Source organism: Centruroides vittatus, unplaced genomic scaffold (genome assembly GCF_030686945.1).
Source record: "Centruroides vittatus isolate TY-2023 unplaced genomic scaffold, ASM3068694v2 contig_1157, whole genome shotgun sequence".
Lineage (NCBI taxonomy): Eukaryota > Metazoa > Arthropoda > Arachnida > Scorpiones > Buthidae > Centruroides > Centruroides vittatus.
This window is the reverse complement of record NW_027120743.1, coordinates 331,128-347,303: the sequence shown is the minus strand read 5'-3', so window position 1 is coordinate 347,303 and position 16,176 is coordinate 331,128. Positions and strand designations below refer to the sequence as shown.

Genomic DNA, 16,176 nt, shown 5'->3' with positions numbered 1-16,176 from the left:
TGCAGTCTCTATTAAAAATGCTCATTGTACTAACACCATCTCGTGTGATGTGATAAGAGTAATAATGCTAGCAAACTCACAATCTACATGTTTTTTATCATGGGAGAAAGGCCATGTGGTGGTTTCTCTCTTTTTTTTATTAGAGTAAGTGCACCACTTCTATGGATTTATAACACTAAGAATACGTAAATCAAAATACATGATACAAAGTAAACATAAAATTAGTATTAGGCTTTTAGTGAAAACTAAAATGTAAAACTAGAAATTAGAAAGTCTTTTCTTCCATATTTTTTGAACATAATTGTAAAAAGCATCAGTGGCTTCTGAACAAGCTTATCGAGTTGACATGGCCACCTGAAACCAAGCATAAAGATTTCTAATTTTAGAATAAGTCTATCTTGATTGTAAATTGGACAATGATTGATCATATGGTCGACGGTGTCTAGGTTTTCTGTAGATCAAAAGCAAGAGGCAGTTTCTGCCCTGTTTACCATCTCCAGGTAGCTTCTAAAATTACCATGCTCAGTAAATAGTTGAGCAGTAGCAAACATTAAATCTCTAAGTGGTGATATGAACCTGCATTGTTGATTCCACTTTCGCATAGCATTGTCATGAATATTATTTTTAAGACTGCTACGTGAGAGAGGGATGTGAGTGTAGTCCAAGTCAGTGTCTTTTGCTGCTGACTTAGTCTCAATGTCGGATTTTTCATTTTCTAGTATGTGAGTATGGCCAGGAAAAAAATATAAAAATTATCTTATTTACAAGATTTTTAATATAGTGCTGGATATATGTTATTTTATTGCTATTGCAATTGGGATTTAATAGAGCTTTTAGGACAGACAGCATCACTGTAAATGTTGATAGACAGAGTTTTGTTTGGTAGTGAAGTGGTTCACTGAACAGTTTGGTAGACAGCATCTTCTTCAGCTTAATAGATGGAGGTATATGGGGGTATTGATATCTTCTACATATTTTGCCCAAAATATGTTCAGTTTGGAGGAAGATACAGATACTTGAGCCGACATGAAGGGGGCTTTTGGATCCATCTGTGTAGATATTGTCTGCATGGTTATCCATGGAAGAAGCAGATGACACCAAATGTACCCTGGGATAACCTTCCTTACAGAGTGATGATCACAAATAGTAGGGTAATTGCAATGTGGTAGCATATGAACAGCTGTAGATAGGAGTAATGACTGTTGTTGAGTCTTGATGTTTGTAGTTCTGATGTAGTAGTTTAGAACCATTTTTACAATACATAGTGGCAAAGGAAGGAGCTCTGCTAGTATCAGAGAAACAGTTCTGCAGCACTTTGAAATTCTGATGGTAAACTGTTTTTGAAGAGAGAGTAATTTACTTGCTACTGAATTTTTACTAGTTACTTGACCCCAGCTAGAGGCTGTGTAAAGTAGCATTGGTTGTATTGCCCCCCTATATAGAGTTTTACAAGCTTTGATTTAGTCCCCAGGTACACCTAGCACATTTTAGCAGCATGTACTTCTTTTCTTGGCCTTAGTCAAGATGTAATCAATATGGCAACGAAATATGGTTTCTCCCTATTCTCTTGATTTATTTTGTATGACATTTCTGTTTACTTGTTAGCTAGTCGTTCTGTCAAAGTTTTTTGCATCCTTTTGTGAAAATTAAAATTAATATAAAAATGAATATTTAATAATATATTAATGATGATGATAATAAAAAGATTGTTAATAATTAAAAAATAAAGTTCTTAAAATAAATTGTTCATTCAAATTCATCAAAGTTTTATATTTTAAAATTTGTTCATATAAAGTCTTTTATAAATAATAGTGCATATTAATTAACTAATTAATAATTATATGTTTTGGACCTAAGGTTTTTAGAGTTTCATAAAAAAATTTTTTTTTGTTGTAAGATAGGGATGGGGATCAAAGAAAATATTACGGTTTCTTACACAGGTGGTTGGGGGTCTAGAATGGCCGAAATCGCCCTTACGTAATTTATGGACGGCCCCTAAGCAAATGTCGGTAGCAGAAGATTGCATCCAAAACGACTCATTTTGCTTTTGCATTCCTTTCAAAATCTGGATCATTGCTACAATTTGATCAACGATTTCAGTTATCATTACTAAACTTTTACCAAGGAAATCTGTAGTGAAATTCTTTGGGTTCTTCATTTTCAGAATCTCTATTTTCCAGTTCCACGTGGATTCCTTGTTCCACCAGTTCTTGAAGGTTGTCATTGGTAAAGCTCTCACCAGAAACCTGCAATAACTCCTCAATATCCTGCTCATCTACATTTCCTAGTCCTGCTGTATTGATTAGGTTGACCAAATTGTCAACCTAACGATACAGCGATAGGCTCTTCTTGTTGAGAATTCTTGGATACCTTCAGCCATAACTTCTTCCACACTTTGTTCATGCATTTATCAGTTAATTCTTGCCAAGCAAAGTCAATATTTCCTATAGCATCCATGATGTTATATTTTTTCCAAAATTGCACCCAACAAACATAGATTTAAAGAAAGTACACCTTTTTAGCCACCTTTTGCTAATTGGTTTGTGTTCATAAATAATAGTATTATATAAGAAAGAATGAAATGCCATGATAATTTAAATCAGCATAAATTTTGAGCCTTTCTTTAGGCTTTGAGCAAACCGTGTTATATCGAATCAGCATTAAGCGAGGTAGCGTTAAGCAGGTCTTACTGCGTAACTTCAAATACATCATTATTGTTATAAAAATCTCTAAATTCATTATAATGAAAATTATAAATTTATTTAAACTCATGAAAATAAACTACCTATATTAGAATTTTATATTTATGAAAGAGACAATATAATTACAATTATTAACTAATTGACTTATTACAGAATAATGTCAGATTTAATGAAATTAGCAATGTAATTAAGTTTAATGAAGCTTGTTAAAAGAATCAAATTCCAAAATCCATTTCAGTCAATTTAGTACAATAAATTGACTGAATTACACTCATAGTGACTTTGTGCTCATTCCTTCTAATAAGAACCTTTCTTTTTTTGTAAAAGCTATTTTTATCTACAAATATAGTTTCTTTTATATTGAAAAAACCCATATTTCTAATTTTATAGAAGTTATGTTTTACAATTTATTGTACTAAATTACCATACTTGGCTGTGCAGTAAATATCTTACTGAATTAATTGCAAAAAAAAAAACAAATATTGTTAAATAATATATTTGAAGATTAGATATGAAAATATGCTTGTTTTTGAATATGCTGAATGTCTAGTTAATATATATTAGGAAGATATTTCATTACAGTGTAAGAAAATCTTAAAGATAAAAGCAATAGTGGTCATCAACAATGTGAAAAAAATACAAGTCTATTATAGAAAATCTTTTGCAAATTGTAGACAAGGAAGAAATTTGATGTTCTCCTCAAATACTTTTATGAGTCTAATTTGCAGTGTATTTATAATTTAAGTGCCTATACAGTACATCTGAAATATTAAATTTTACATGAAATATTCTTAAAATTATGAGAAATAGTTCATAGTCACTTATAATTATTTTTGTTGTTTAAGATGTATAGGTTCATTTGATACAGTAGGAAATTTTCGAGCAGTATCCATTAGACAAGCACTAGACAAAGAAATTAATAATCTTGAAGCTGTACTTTCCTTTATGAAAAACATTATGTCAAATTTTGTTTTATTAAATGAACCTTAAAACAAACTGAATAATTAATGTATTTATATATATTAAATCTATTTAAGTTGTTAAATAAAAACCTTAAAAAATGTATTTTAAATTATTAATTGTTATATCTTAGTTACTCATGTATATTCAATAAAGATTATTTTTGAATTCTTAAAAATGTCTAATAAGTAAATAAAAATTTATTAATAAAAATCTAATGTAGCATTTCTCAATGTAAGTAATGTGAAAAAAAAAAAATCTTTAGTGACTGTCAAATGTAATTTTAAATCAACAAATTTTCAAATTTAATAACTAGGCAATTCAAAATTTTATATACAAGTCCTCAAAATTGCTTTCAATTTTTTTATTAAATGTATGATAAATGTATTGTATGATATTTTACACATTTCTGACAGTCAATATATTTTTTCTTTTCTATTGGTTAATTTCATGTATACATTATTAAAATGCATGAAAGAATATTTTCATCTTATACAAATCCATAAACCAAGTATAGAAATAGACTCAACGAGAAACCAATTTATACCCTTATCTGTTTTCAATGATACCAGATTTTGAGAAACTGTAAATTAAAACAGATGCAGTCATCATTTGATTTGGTTTAACTTAAACATTAATTTTATTAGTAAAAAAAAAAACACCAAAATAGCAATAGTAGTTTAAAAGTCAAACATTTTCTCTTTATCTCTTTAATAGATCATCTTCAGGACAACTGAAAGAATAATCCTGCTGTTTGGTGTTTTTTACTAATATAGGCAATTTGTTTTTGCATTTATTTTGTTTCTGAAAAATATTTTAGTTATTTAGAATATACTGCTAATGAAAATTCTTGTGGTTAAGCTACAGAATTGTGAACACTTGTCATTACTACCAAAGTATTTAATTACAAAACACTATTTTCTTACTATTATTTATTTTTAAAAATTAAATTAATTAAAGAATGTTGTCAAATGGTTTCAAAAACTAACTATTTTCAACTTATGTTTAGGAATACATGAAATTTTCCATTTTCAATAAAATATGTAGCTTAGAAAATGTTGTGAACCACTGATCAAATGTCTACATAAAGCAAGTCCTTAGTTATCAAAGATTTTTATTTAATTTTTATATGTTTACAATAATGAAATTAATAATTTTACACATATAATACTTTAAATAGCTTCAGTTTATATATAAATTCAGGTAGTACTAGTATCTCTTGATTTATAAGTAATTCCACGACTTTTCAGCTCACGAATAATACCTGGTGGAAGACGGCCAGATACGGATATAGCATAAATTCCTTTAACCATATGATCTAAAAAGATTAATACTAAATTTATAAAAGCTGTAAAAAAAAACATTATAATTTTTTTTTCAAAATTATATATCAACTTGCTTATTCTAACAATCTAAAAGCAATTACTTCAAAAGTATTTATAGGCCTTTCTTAAAATATAGTTTATGAAAATACTTAAAATTACTTAAATTTAATAAATAAAATAAAACTTTTAGTATGATTCATAAGAATATAAGAGTTCAACTGTTAAAAGAACATATATTTCTAGATATTTTTCCATTCAAATCATCAAAAATAATCAAGAATTTAATGTGATTATGTTAAATACAAATGAGAGATGTGAATAAACTGAAGCTGGCAGATACACAAATCATACATAAATATTAAAAGTTTAGAAAATCTTGATCTTTAGTAATAAATCTCAAATTGATCATTAAAATTTAGATTATGTACTGATGACTAATAATATATTTGCTAGTTGATTAACAGACTAAGAAACATTAAGATTTCATACAATCATAATACCAGATAATAGTATTATTATTAGATTCAATAGTAATACCGTAAAGCCTTTCTAAAATGGACCCTCTACAAAATGAAAATCTGCCTAAATTAAAACTTAATTTCAAAATGCAATGATTTATTACATAAAAGACTATTATAAGCTGAAAACTTAGTGCCACAATAATTAATTTACATAAAAGTAAAAACATTTGCAAATATTGTGAAAACTTGTCTGTTGTGAGATGTTAATTTGTGAACTAAGGAACTACTACTTTGTCATTCTGTACTTGTTTTTAACAGTTTATACAATTTTTAAAAATTTCAACAATGTAACCCTAGTAAAATGAGAGTTTTTAACACAGCATTAATTATGATTTAGAATTATTTGCTGCTAACTTTCATATAACAGTAAACTTTTACATGACCAGTTATTCAAGATCATCATTCATTGTCTGGGAAATATCCATAATACAATATCATTTTCTTCATTTACAATTTTTAATTACTTTGACAAAGTAATGAATATTTAAAAATGTGTTATTTGGAAAAGTTGTGCTAAAAATATAAAAAATAATTACTATAATTAAAAAACTAATTTGATATATTTACATTTTTTTCATAATTAAAAGTTATCAAATGATTATGATGAAATGTTTTAGAATGGATCATATCCACTCTCTACATGTTAGCCAGAGAAAATCAGCAGCAGCATGACTTAACAAAATTCATAGAACTAGCCAAAATTAATTACAATGGAGTCCTGTACAATGTGGGGATATGTTACATGTTAGAAATTGTGTTATCAAAACTTGCATTATTACACGATTGATGCGAGTTTAAACCTAGGTCTAAAAGTTGAAAAAAAGTATACTTCTGAACAATAAAATTTGAATTTTGCATGTGTAGCAGTGGTGCATTGTACAGGAGTTTAGGCTACTGTAATATTATTAATGGCAATGAGAGTAACAAAAATTTACTTCTAAGAGCTACTATTCTTATAGAAAATACAAAGAGTAATTTTTAAATACAAAATGAAGTGCTATAGTATTCTAACTTGATGATAAATTAAGCACTAAAGAGCAAGTGGTGTATTCTCAGAAAAAGAGCAATTAAAACACAATCCATGAATATTTGGTTTTTATAGTTTTATTCCTCTGTGCAGCACATATACACATCATAAGTGTACAGAGAAATGTTGAAAATATAAACAAACATCTATGTTGGAGAAACAGTCTTAAATAAGAGTTGTAATAATTCTTCAACTTTTCTCTTTTTCGGCATTGATAAAATCGTAACCATCTATAAAACGGAATCCTACCAAAATGGAAAAATTTTACAAGTACTGTTATATTCCCTTTTAGGCAGGTTTTACTGTATACTTGCTTAAACTAAGTGATTCTTCATGCTTGAATTCATTATATTGTGCAATTCTTATTCAATTTATTTTGGGAATCATTGAAGTAAAGAAAAATATTCCAAATGTGGCCACCAAGAAAATTTCTTGTAGCTCCAGATCAATCCTGTGTAATTCTCCAATCCTAGGAGCTAAATTCTATAAGTTTTCATTCACTAAGAATCATTGAAATATCCACCATTTTGGACAGTTTTTGACTGAAATTCATCTTGGATAATAAAATCCTAAATGTGAAGGAAAATGGACATTATTGCAAAAGATTATTATTATGTTTTCACACAGGTGCAGCTATTCATTATTCAGTTTGTCAAATACCCATGTAATATTTTAAATTTGTATTGTTTAGTTGACTGATGAGGGGCTCTATGCCTGAAATGTGCAAATGGCATGTATCAACTAAATAAAGATGGAAATAAAGCCAAATGTTTATTTTAAAACTCAACTTAGAGTTCATACTCCAACAAATTCAGAAAATTTAAATTGTTATTTTTCTTTAAAATGTAAATAAGCTGTTATTGGATTAAATAATCCAAATAATCATGAAATACCAAAGCATTATTAATATTGACCAATTTTATTTAGTATTTTCTTATTGGAAAATTTGTAACTTTGATTTTGAATACATTTTTATTAATTGTTATCGATTACAGTGTCCCTTTCTTAGTTTAATATATTTTAGATAGAAAAAGAATACTATAACAATAAAAATTAAAACTATTTTCCATACCATAACAATGTACAAGCCATGTTCTAAAGAAAGAATGGCTCGTAACTATTTTAAATTTAAAAATGTATCTTGAAACTATTAAATGTTTAAAATATTCCTATAATGTAGTTGACATTAGAAAATTTAACATTTTTTCAAATTTGTATTTTAAAATAGTGCATTATGATCTGTAATATTGTTTTTAATCATTTGTACATTATGTATAAAGAAAAAAATTCCATAAAATGCTGAAAAAATTTAATCATCTGGAATTTACGAGGGTAATCCCAAAAGTAAGGTCTTCTAATTTTTTAAATACAAAGAAATGTTTATATAAAAATAAAGTTCATATCATTTTAAAGCTCGAACATTTATCTATTTTTCTACATAATCGCCATTTCGGTCTATGCATTTTCGTATGCACTGTGGCAATTTTTGTATGCCCATGTCATACCAGCTCGCCGCCACGTCATGTTAAACCGATTGAAATTCATTGCCAATTGATGGAAGTGTGTGGCGAGTTGTGCATAGATGTCAAAAACATCTTCAAGTGGTATAGGGAGTTTGCAGCCGATCGTACTGAAATTCACAATGAAGAAAGAAGCGGGAGAACCGTCAATTTCCAACGAGACAGTTGCAAAGGTTGAGAAAACCATGCGTGAAGATCAGTGAATCACTCTGGATGATCTCTTCATTTTGGTTATTGGGTTTTCCTCAAGCACAATTCATAGGATTTTAACAGAAAAGTTGCAATATCAGAAGGTGTGTGCAAGATGGGACCCATAATGTGGTGGTGAGCTGGTGTAACATGGGCATACAAAAACTGCTACAGTGCCTACAAAAATGCATCGATCGAAATGGTGATTATGTAGAAAAATAGATAAATATTCAAGCTTTAAAATGATATGAACTTTATTTTTGTATAAACATTTCTTTGTATTTAAAAAAATAGGAGACCTTACTTTTGGAATTACCCTCATATATTCAGATCTAAGTCAGTATAGGAATTCAAAATTATAATTTTATTGGTTTCAGTGTAACACAATTCTAATAACTATATTATTTAGTCTTGTGTTTGCAAATAAAATAAACACGAGGAAAAAAATACTGTGGTACATCATACTCTGAACACTAAATTCCAGAAAAATTTACCTTTGAAGTTTGAACTTCAAAGGCAAATTGCATTAGCAGTTAAAGTGCATGAAAATGCTCTCAAAGTGCTAATGCAATCTGTTGTGTATCCAGTTATTTCTTGTTCTTGCATTACGTTCATATGTTTGCAGTGCTTTTTTCACTTTATTGTTGACATATTTGGTTATATATATTGTGCATTATTTGTCAATTTTCAATTTAGAAAATCGACAAATAATGCACAATATATATATACTAAATTCAGAAGTCATATTCTTGCAAATTATATCATTGACAGCTTTTGGATATCCCATATGTTTTGTATCCTTTAGTTCAAAATTTTACTGAATGGAACTTTTTAAACTGAATTTCACATGTTTGAAGTTTAGGAGCGTGCATATTACAAATTTTTTTTTTACTGTATGTACTACATTATATCTTTTCCAAGACTCAAAAAGCATAACATCCTGATATGCTTTTTATCTGGAGACATTTCAACTTGATTTTATTCAAACAAAATGTGAAGTAAAAAGTTTAAAATAGGCTTCTAAACAAAGAATATAATCACATTAGCAATAATATGTTAAATTGCACAACTTAAAATTAAATCACACATCTATATTAAGTAATGATAGCTGTTAAAAATATGCAAACATTTTGTTGGACCCAATATAACCCTCACTGATTAACCATAACATCTGAGAAATGTGTAGAAGAAATGAAATCTTAGAGGAAGGACATAATATCAATGATTTAGATGAAAAAGAAACTTATCACGAAGCATGACAGCAGTACATGTGTGGCAGATCTGGCAGCCATGTTTAACTTGCTGAAGTTGTTGCTGCATGACCAGTTAATGCAATTTTCATTTTATTATACAGTATTTATATATTTTATTTATTGGGCTGCAATTTGAAAAAATTGTAGACCTACAAATTCCCATTGTCATATGTATGTTCATATGTTCATCTTTTCTTAATCTCAAGAACAGAGTTAGATAGACGAAATCCTAGACCAGATATGGAAATCTTAGGGGCAGGAGGCCCCAATTAATTATATAAAAATTTCCAATGCAAACCAGAAGTTATGTTATTTCAATTCAAATCTTTTCCCCCAAAAGAAGTTAATAGATGACTGGCACAACTTCTTTTGTTAAAGGAAAAGAATAGAGGGACAAGTCCCTACTAATTTCAGGTGGAAAACATATATTTTAAATCAAATAAATTAAAAATATGATTAAAATTGCAGCCCAGCATTGTGACAATGTCACAATAAATAATTGCTTGTTTTTGTGTTTTAATTTACTATTAGGACATTTAATTGTGTTGTTTATACAGTAAATTACATGTACTTGCTGTTTTAACTTGATTAAAATGGCTGCTGTTTAAGGTCTGGGAATGGATTAATTCATTTTCCATTACTTTTAACAGGAAAAATTGATTTTAAATTTCAATCTTCTGGAATGGATTAAGTTCAAATTGAGACACCACTGTATATAGAAAAATGACAGAAGATTTCAGTTTATGAATAAAATACACACAGTCCTTGACTTTTGAATGTAATGCATTCCTAAAAAATGTATATGAAAGATGAACATCAGAAGGTCAATTTCCAGAGAGCTAATATTATAAAATCTCTTAAGATAAACAAGTTAATTTTTACAGTGAATATATTATAATGCATAAATCATTATTTGAAACATCAAACCATAGATCAGTGGTCACCAAACTATGGCCCATTGCCGCACTGTGCCACAAATGAGCTAAAATGTAATTATTTATATGGAAACATCATAGATTGTAGATAAACCTACACTTATTTTAATTTTTTTACAAAGTAAGTAAAAATTCCAAAATTGGTCTAATCTGATGTTTTCATCTGACAGTAATATAATTTTTAGATAAATCAGTGTAATAAAAACTTTGGTGACTTTTTGTGACATTGGATATCAGAGCACTTTTTATATAAGTACCTCAATGAAGTTTCTAAGAAAAGAAATTACAAGCTTGCTGTAGCGATCGTGTTTATGTTTGGTAAATAAATATGTTGGTTGTCTTTATTTTTTGTGTATTCAGTATGCCGTATTGAACAAATTGATTATGCGGCCCGCACAAGTCATTCTCTCAGTTATCTAGCCCGCTGTGAAAAAAGTTTGGTGACTCCTGCCATAGATTAAACATTGTACACACAAAAATTTATTTTTAAAAATGATTTTAATGGTTCTGAAACCAAATCTGACAGGAAATGCCATTGCACAATAGCTCAAAATTTTTGTTTGTTGGCTGAACTTGTATGAAAGTCTGAATTTAATGTATAAAAAGTGATTAAGAGGTATAAAAAAATTATATACAAACGAACAAGTTGTCTAAAAGCCATGGACTGCCTAAAGTATTAAATATGAGTAGATTTTACATGAGTAGATTTTACAGTTTAAAATAAGTTATTGTTAATTTAAAACTATTCTTTTTTTAGAGTTATTATAGAAATATACTTACTTATTCTCTGCCATTTAGCAACCCAGCTATCTTCTGGTCCCATAAGTGAGATCAATCTTTAAAAAAAATTAATAGTTTTATAAAATAACAATTAAATTAAATTAATTTAGATTTTGTTTCAACAAACTAAAAATCAAATGAATGATTCTTCATTTCTAAGAAGTAATATTTATTCATAATGTTTATATTTTTATATTATAATATTTAAAAATAATAATAAATTTTAAAAAATCTACTGTTAGAAGAGAAAATATTACTGAACAGATCACCAATTTGGCTGTATTTTAGCCAATAAGTAGGTTATCTCAAAACAAAAAGATTTGTAAAATTAGATACAGGTACTGTACTCCTCACTTTATGACCTATCTGCTTAACGACCATTCACACTTACGACCAATCGAGTTTTGACCTGCAATTTGGGGAATCCCCTTTCTCAGCTTGAGTGTCAGTCAGTGGAGAATGGTGACATGCGCACTAAGCGTACTATAATAGTCTTTTTATGAATAAATTTGGAGTTTGTTGCATAATTTTACAATGATCCTATACTCCCAGCACAAGCTTCTCGCTTATCGACCAATTCGCTTAATGACGTAGTCGTCGGAACAGAATTCGGTGTTAAAGTGAGGAGTACCTGTACTAAAATATTTCCATTTAACAAAAAGTTAAGTTTTTATAATAATACTATACTTCTTAAAAATACATTAAAAGTATAATTTAATTCATTAGATTAACTAAAATACTAATTTTAAACATATACACTGGTAGAAATAATTTATAAAATAAAAAGAAAAGTGTACCCATCAAAATTTGAACTAGTACAATCATAAACCATATCTCGATTATTTTTCATACCAAGATAACCTTCACAATTATCACAACCATCAAATTCAAATTGTTCAAGAGTCTGAAAAAAAAAAAAAAAAAACATTTATAAGCATAAAATATAACTTAAATATAATAATTTTAAATTTGTCAAACTTTTTTTGTCAAGAAATCTTAAAAATTTTATTAAAAGCATTTTTATCTGAAATTCATGTGTTTTCATATCAAATTGTTACATAAATTTTTTACATTTCTATTTCTGATGTTATTAATCAAAAAATATTAATGTACTAAAATTCCTAAAATTACTAAAATCTGGATTGCATTAACTTCATTCATCATTTCAAATAATTCTTGTCTTTCATTCAGCAAGATCCAATGTTATCCAAAATTTAATTCTTGGTTTTTGCAAAGAATTAAATTCTTTCATTGGTAATGATCTTAAATACAGGTATACCTCACCTTACGTCGGTAATTGGTCCCAGGAGAGGCGACGTAAGTCGAATTTATTTGTGTAGTTACGACATAAGTTGAAACTACAGTGGAAAATGCCAATAATGAGCACTTAAAGTCTGCTAAATAAGATGACAACACAGAAACACAGATGTTTTCATGTTTAGTTCTCTAGGATTTATGATGATTATATTAACATTTACTGTAAATGTACATATTTTAATATGATTTTATGTGCTTTTAATGCTTTTCTAGTGATATTACCACTTCAATATTTATGGCAGATGGATGTAAAGTCAAATAAAATGACTTAAACTTGATTTTTATTTTTCCATATACTTTTTTGACAAACAACATATAATCGAGAACGACGTAACTCGAGGTATACCTGTAATTGAAATGATAGAATTTTCCTTCGCTGAAAATCATTCTTGTTTCACTCGGTTCTAAATTTTCCAGTTAGAATGAAAAATCAGAAACTTTTTATATAAATTATTATTTTTCAACAATTAGTTTATTAGCATTCCAAATATGCCATTCTAAAATTTTCCAATAAAGAAATATCTACAACATGCAGATACAGTGGAAACTTGATGAGACTAGGAGTCTCTGAACCTTGTTCCCAAAATTTTGTTTATGACTAAGTGTCATGAACAAAATTTTTTGAATTATCCAAACTCCAGAAACTCATTTGTTTTTGTGTTTTGGTACATCATCCACTGTGCATTTAATGTTTCGTGAACAATAAACACGGTAATGCAACTATTGTGTCTGAAGACAAATTAATTTAATCAAAAATCTAACATTGTGTTACATACAGTAAAATCTTCATAAATTGGAATCACACAATACTAAATGTTTCCATTTTGTCAGGTTTTCTTTTTAACATAGAAAGTTGTTCCTCTCTGAAGTGTTTTTTCCTTTTAGGCAGGTTTCCATTTTATTAAGGTTCCATTTTGGACAGGTTTTACCATAATAGAATCTCATTTTAACAAATCGCTCGGGCCACCAAAAATCATCCGTTGTTCCAAGAATCCATTATATTGACATCAACAGATTTCCTGCACACCCAGAATCTGTTATTTAACCCCCTATATAAAAGAAATACCTGTAGTTGAAATTATTCAGTCTGTTGAGATCTCTATTCTTTATTCTATAGAAATACATGTTACAAGATTGTATATTGCACTGTACGTGTATATTGCAAAGCTGACAGAAACTGTATATTCTGTAAGCACAAAAAAAGACGAATTATGTATACTCATTTGCACTTCAAGACTTCACAATTTGTTAATTAAAAAACTCATCCATCTCGGTTTGTTTTCATGCTGATTTTTTGCCTATTGAATACAACAACCGCTTGATATTAGCAATGTTGTGTACAGTCTGTTTGGGATTAAAACTTATATCGAGCTCCCATGAGATTTTGGAATTTAATTCAAAAGCTTTGTTCTTCCTATTGCTAATCATCTTTACTCCTGACAATACACAAGAACAATTGAAATGACCCAGATAAAATACTTGTTTTTAAACACTAGAGGGTGAGTGTCTGGTAAAAAATGCAAATACACGATTCACAAAAAAATTATTGCAAAAACGAAAAATATTTTTTACTCGCATGTATAGGATGACCTAGATTTTTGAAGCAGTGAAAAATGAATAAAAACCTTGTCTTATATGTGACTAAATACGGTACTTATTTTTGTGGAATTTCATCAATGTAGTGAATTTAACCTAGAATTACAACTTGCCTTATCAACTTTAAACAGGGATTTGATAATGTGTAAAGGAAAAGTATATACAATATAACAACTCAATTTGAAAGTATAGTAATATGAAGAAAGCTACACATCTTCCTTCTACTTAGTTTTCAGCTGTAAGATTACCACTCTTTGAAGAAATTAATTTGACTCAGTTCTATAAGTTTTAAATAGAAATAACGAGAGAGAGTGATGGGGACTCAACTTGTACATTCTCACAAACAAAGACAGAACAAATAACCTCTCCAGTTTTACATGTCTGGTAGCCTGGGATTCCAAACTTTGACTTCCTCTAATACTAGGTCACGTAGGTTGAGCTGTATGTCCCATTGACCTATTTTATTTGATGGAATTGTACACTTCAAATATAATCAAAAATCTTTATACTGATTTCAAATGCATAGTAAAACATTGTAGAGAATTGTCAGAACCCTTTGAGATAATAACAGGGGTTAGGTAGAGATGTGTGCTTTTGCCTTTCTACATATAATACTAACAGGATAATGCAACAGATAAACTTCACATCTGAACCTAACTTGAAAATAAATTTGTGATCATCTAATGACAATTTAGTTTGTGCCGACAATATTTGTATTCTGGCAACAACACGCAGTCTTCAAGAAAGGATAAATTTAATAAATGCAATAACTGCACAAGTAAGTAAGATTAAAAATGCTTGTACGAGAATTCGAAAAATACAAATTTACCTAGAGAGTCATACACAGGAATGTAATATTAAATAAAATATATAAAATACAATGTTTATTGTCCACTACTGCATTTGTGATGTGGTAAAATATGAATTTATGAATACGAAAAAGTTGCAAACACCAAAGCCACACCAACTGCCGTATAAGTTCAGGCTATTTTCTGGCAATTATAATTTTAATCACTAACTAATTTGTCCCTAGAAGGAGGAATTAGGCATCATCACATATTAAATTTAGTAATTATAATTTTTGAATATTCCGGAAGAAAAGAATCAGCCCAGAGCAGGACTCAAACCTGCAAATCCTGCTTAATCGGACACGTTGCCAATTATGCTTCCGGTCAGATCTCTTCTAGGTATATTTAATTACAATATAACCATTGTCAGCTACATACAATGCCAACTTAATTAGAAAGTAATTAATAATTTAAATTATATTCGCTGGAAAATGGCCCGATCTTATACAGCAGTCGGCGTGGCTTTATACTAACGAATCATGTTTCAAGAGACGTTTATATTTGCAAATACCAAATCTCAGACATACAAAAAGTAAATATGGAGCTTCTACCGTATGCTCCTCCTCAATACAATACAGTAAGAAATGTCAAAGAAATAAAAAGATATTAATTTGGAATCACAGAAAGAAATGCAAGACCGATTCACCCGATCGTCGAATCGAAATTCGACAATCGGCCCGTAAAAACTTTTATAATAAAGAATAGAGATTGTATTTTGAAAGTAATCAATATAAAATACTGTGGACCAAGGTAATTATTTATTTTACCAATATAACATTTGTATTTGATTAACTATGTCATGATTGTTGATTAATTCCATTATGGATTTACCAATGAAAACTGATTTATTTTTATTCATGGCTGGTACACTTTAATATAAGATCAAATTGAAGGGTAAAACAAAAACAAATATTTTCATAATCGACTTACTTTAACCATCGAACACAGGAGACACGCTCTTAAATTTCTCAAATCCTTCGGAATGCTTTCTAGAGACATTTTTTTCGATAAACGGTACACAATACAAAACACTAGACCTCAATTTGCGTCACAAAACAACACTACAGTACGTTCGTAAATACTCACGAGATGGCGCTCGTTTAAATAAAAAAAAAACCGAAGCATTAAAATTTTCGATGAAAAATTTCGAGACAAAAATACATATTTAACTTTACTAATTGTTATTGATTCGTAATGAATGTT

At 28.7% G+C, this 16,176-nt stretch overlaps 2 protein-coding genes across 2 annotated transcripts in view; one reads left to right on the top strand and one right to left on the bottom strand.

Moving 5' to 3' along the window:
* Positions 1-3,718, top strand: part of LOC136979621 (spermatogenesis-associated protein 22-like) — a 93,197-nt gene extending 89,479 nt beyond the window's left edge. Inside the window, exon 8 of the mRNA XM_067275648.1 lies at positions 3,548-3,718. Coding sequence (XP_067131749.1) covers positions 3,548-3,692 — 145 coding nt within the window. The 3' untranslated portion in view covers positions 3,693-3,718. The remainder of the gene's footprint in view (positions 1-3,547) is intronic.
* Positions 3,719-4,759: 1,041 nt separating this feature from the next.
* On the bottom strand, positions 4,760-16,037 carry spt4 (Transcription elongation factor subunit spt4). The gene is made up of 4 exons (XM_067275509.1): positions 15,904-16,037; positions 12,010-12,116; positions 11,213-11,268; positions 4,760-4,980 (listed from the first exon to the last, which is right to left on the bottom strand). Exons 1-4 carry the CDS (start codon positions 15,970-15,972, stop codon positions 4,862-4,864), a joined length of 351 nt encoding a protein of 116 aa, XP_067131610.1. The 5' UTR covers positions 15,973-16,037; the 3' UTR covers positions 4,760-4,861.
* Between the last annotated feature and the right edge of the window lie 139 nt (positions 16,038-16,176).

What these genes read in the sequence shown, in the direction of transcription:
- spt4 (XM_067275509.1), bottom strand. Translation starts at nt 15,972, where the DNA reads ATGTCTCTAGAAAGCATTCCGAAGGATTTGAGAAATTTAAGAGCGTGT. An exon ending in TCCTGTGTTCGATGGTTAAA is followed by an intron (nt 12,117 to 15,903) that starts GTAAGTCGATTA and finishes TTTTTTTTTCAG; the next exon opens with ACTCTTGAACAATTTGAATT. An exon ending in ACTAGTTCAAATTTTGATGG is followed by an intron (nt 11,269 to 12,009) that starts GTACACTTTTCT and finishes TTTTTTTTAAAG; the next exon opens with ATTGATCTCACTTATGGGAC.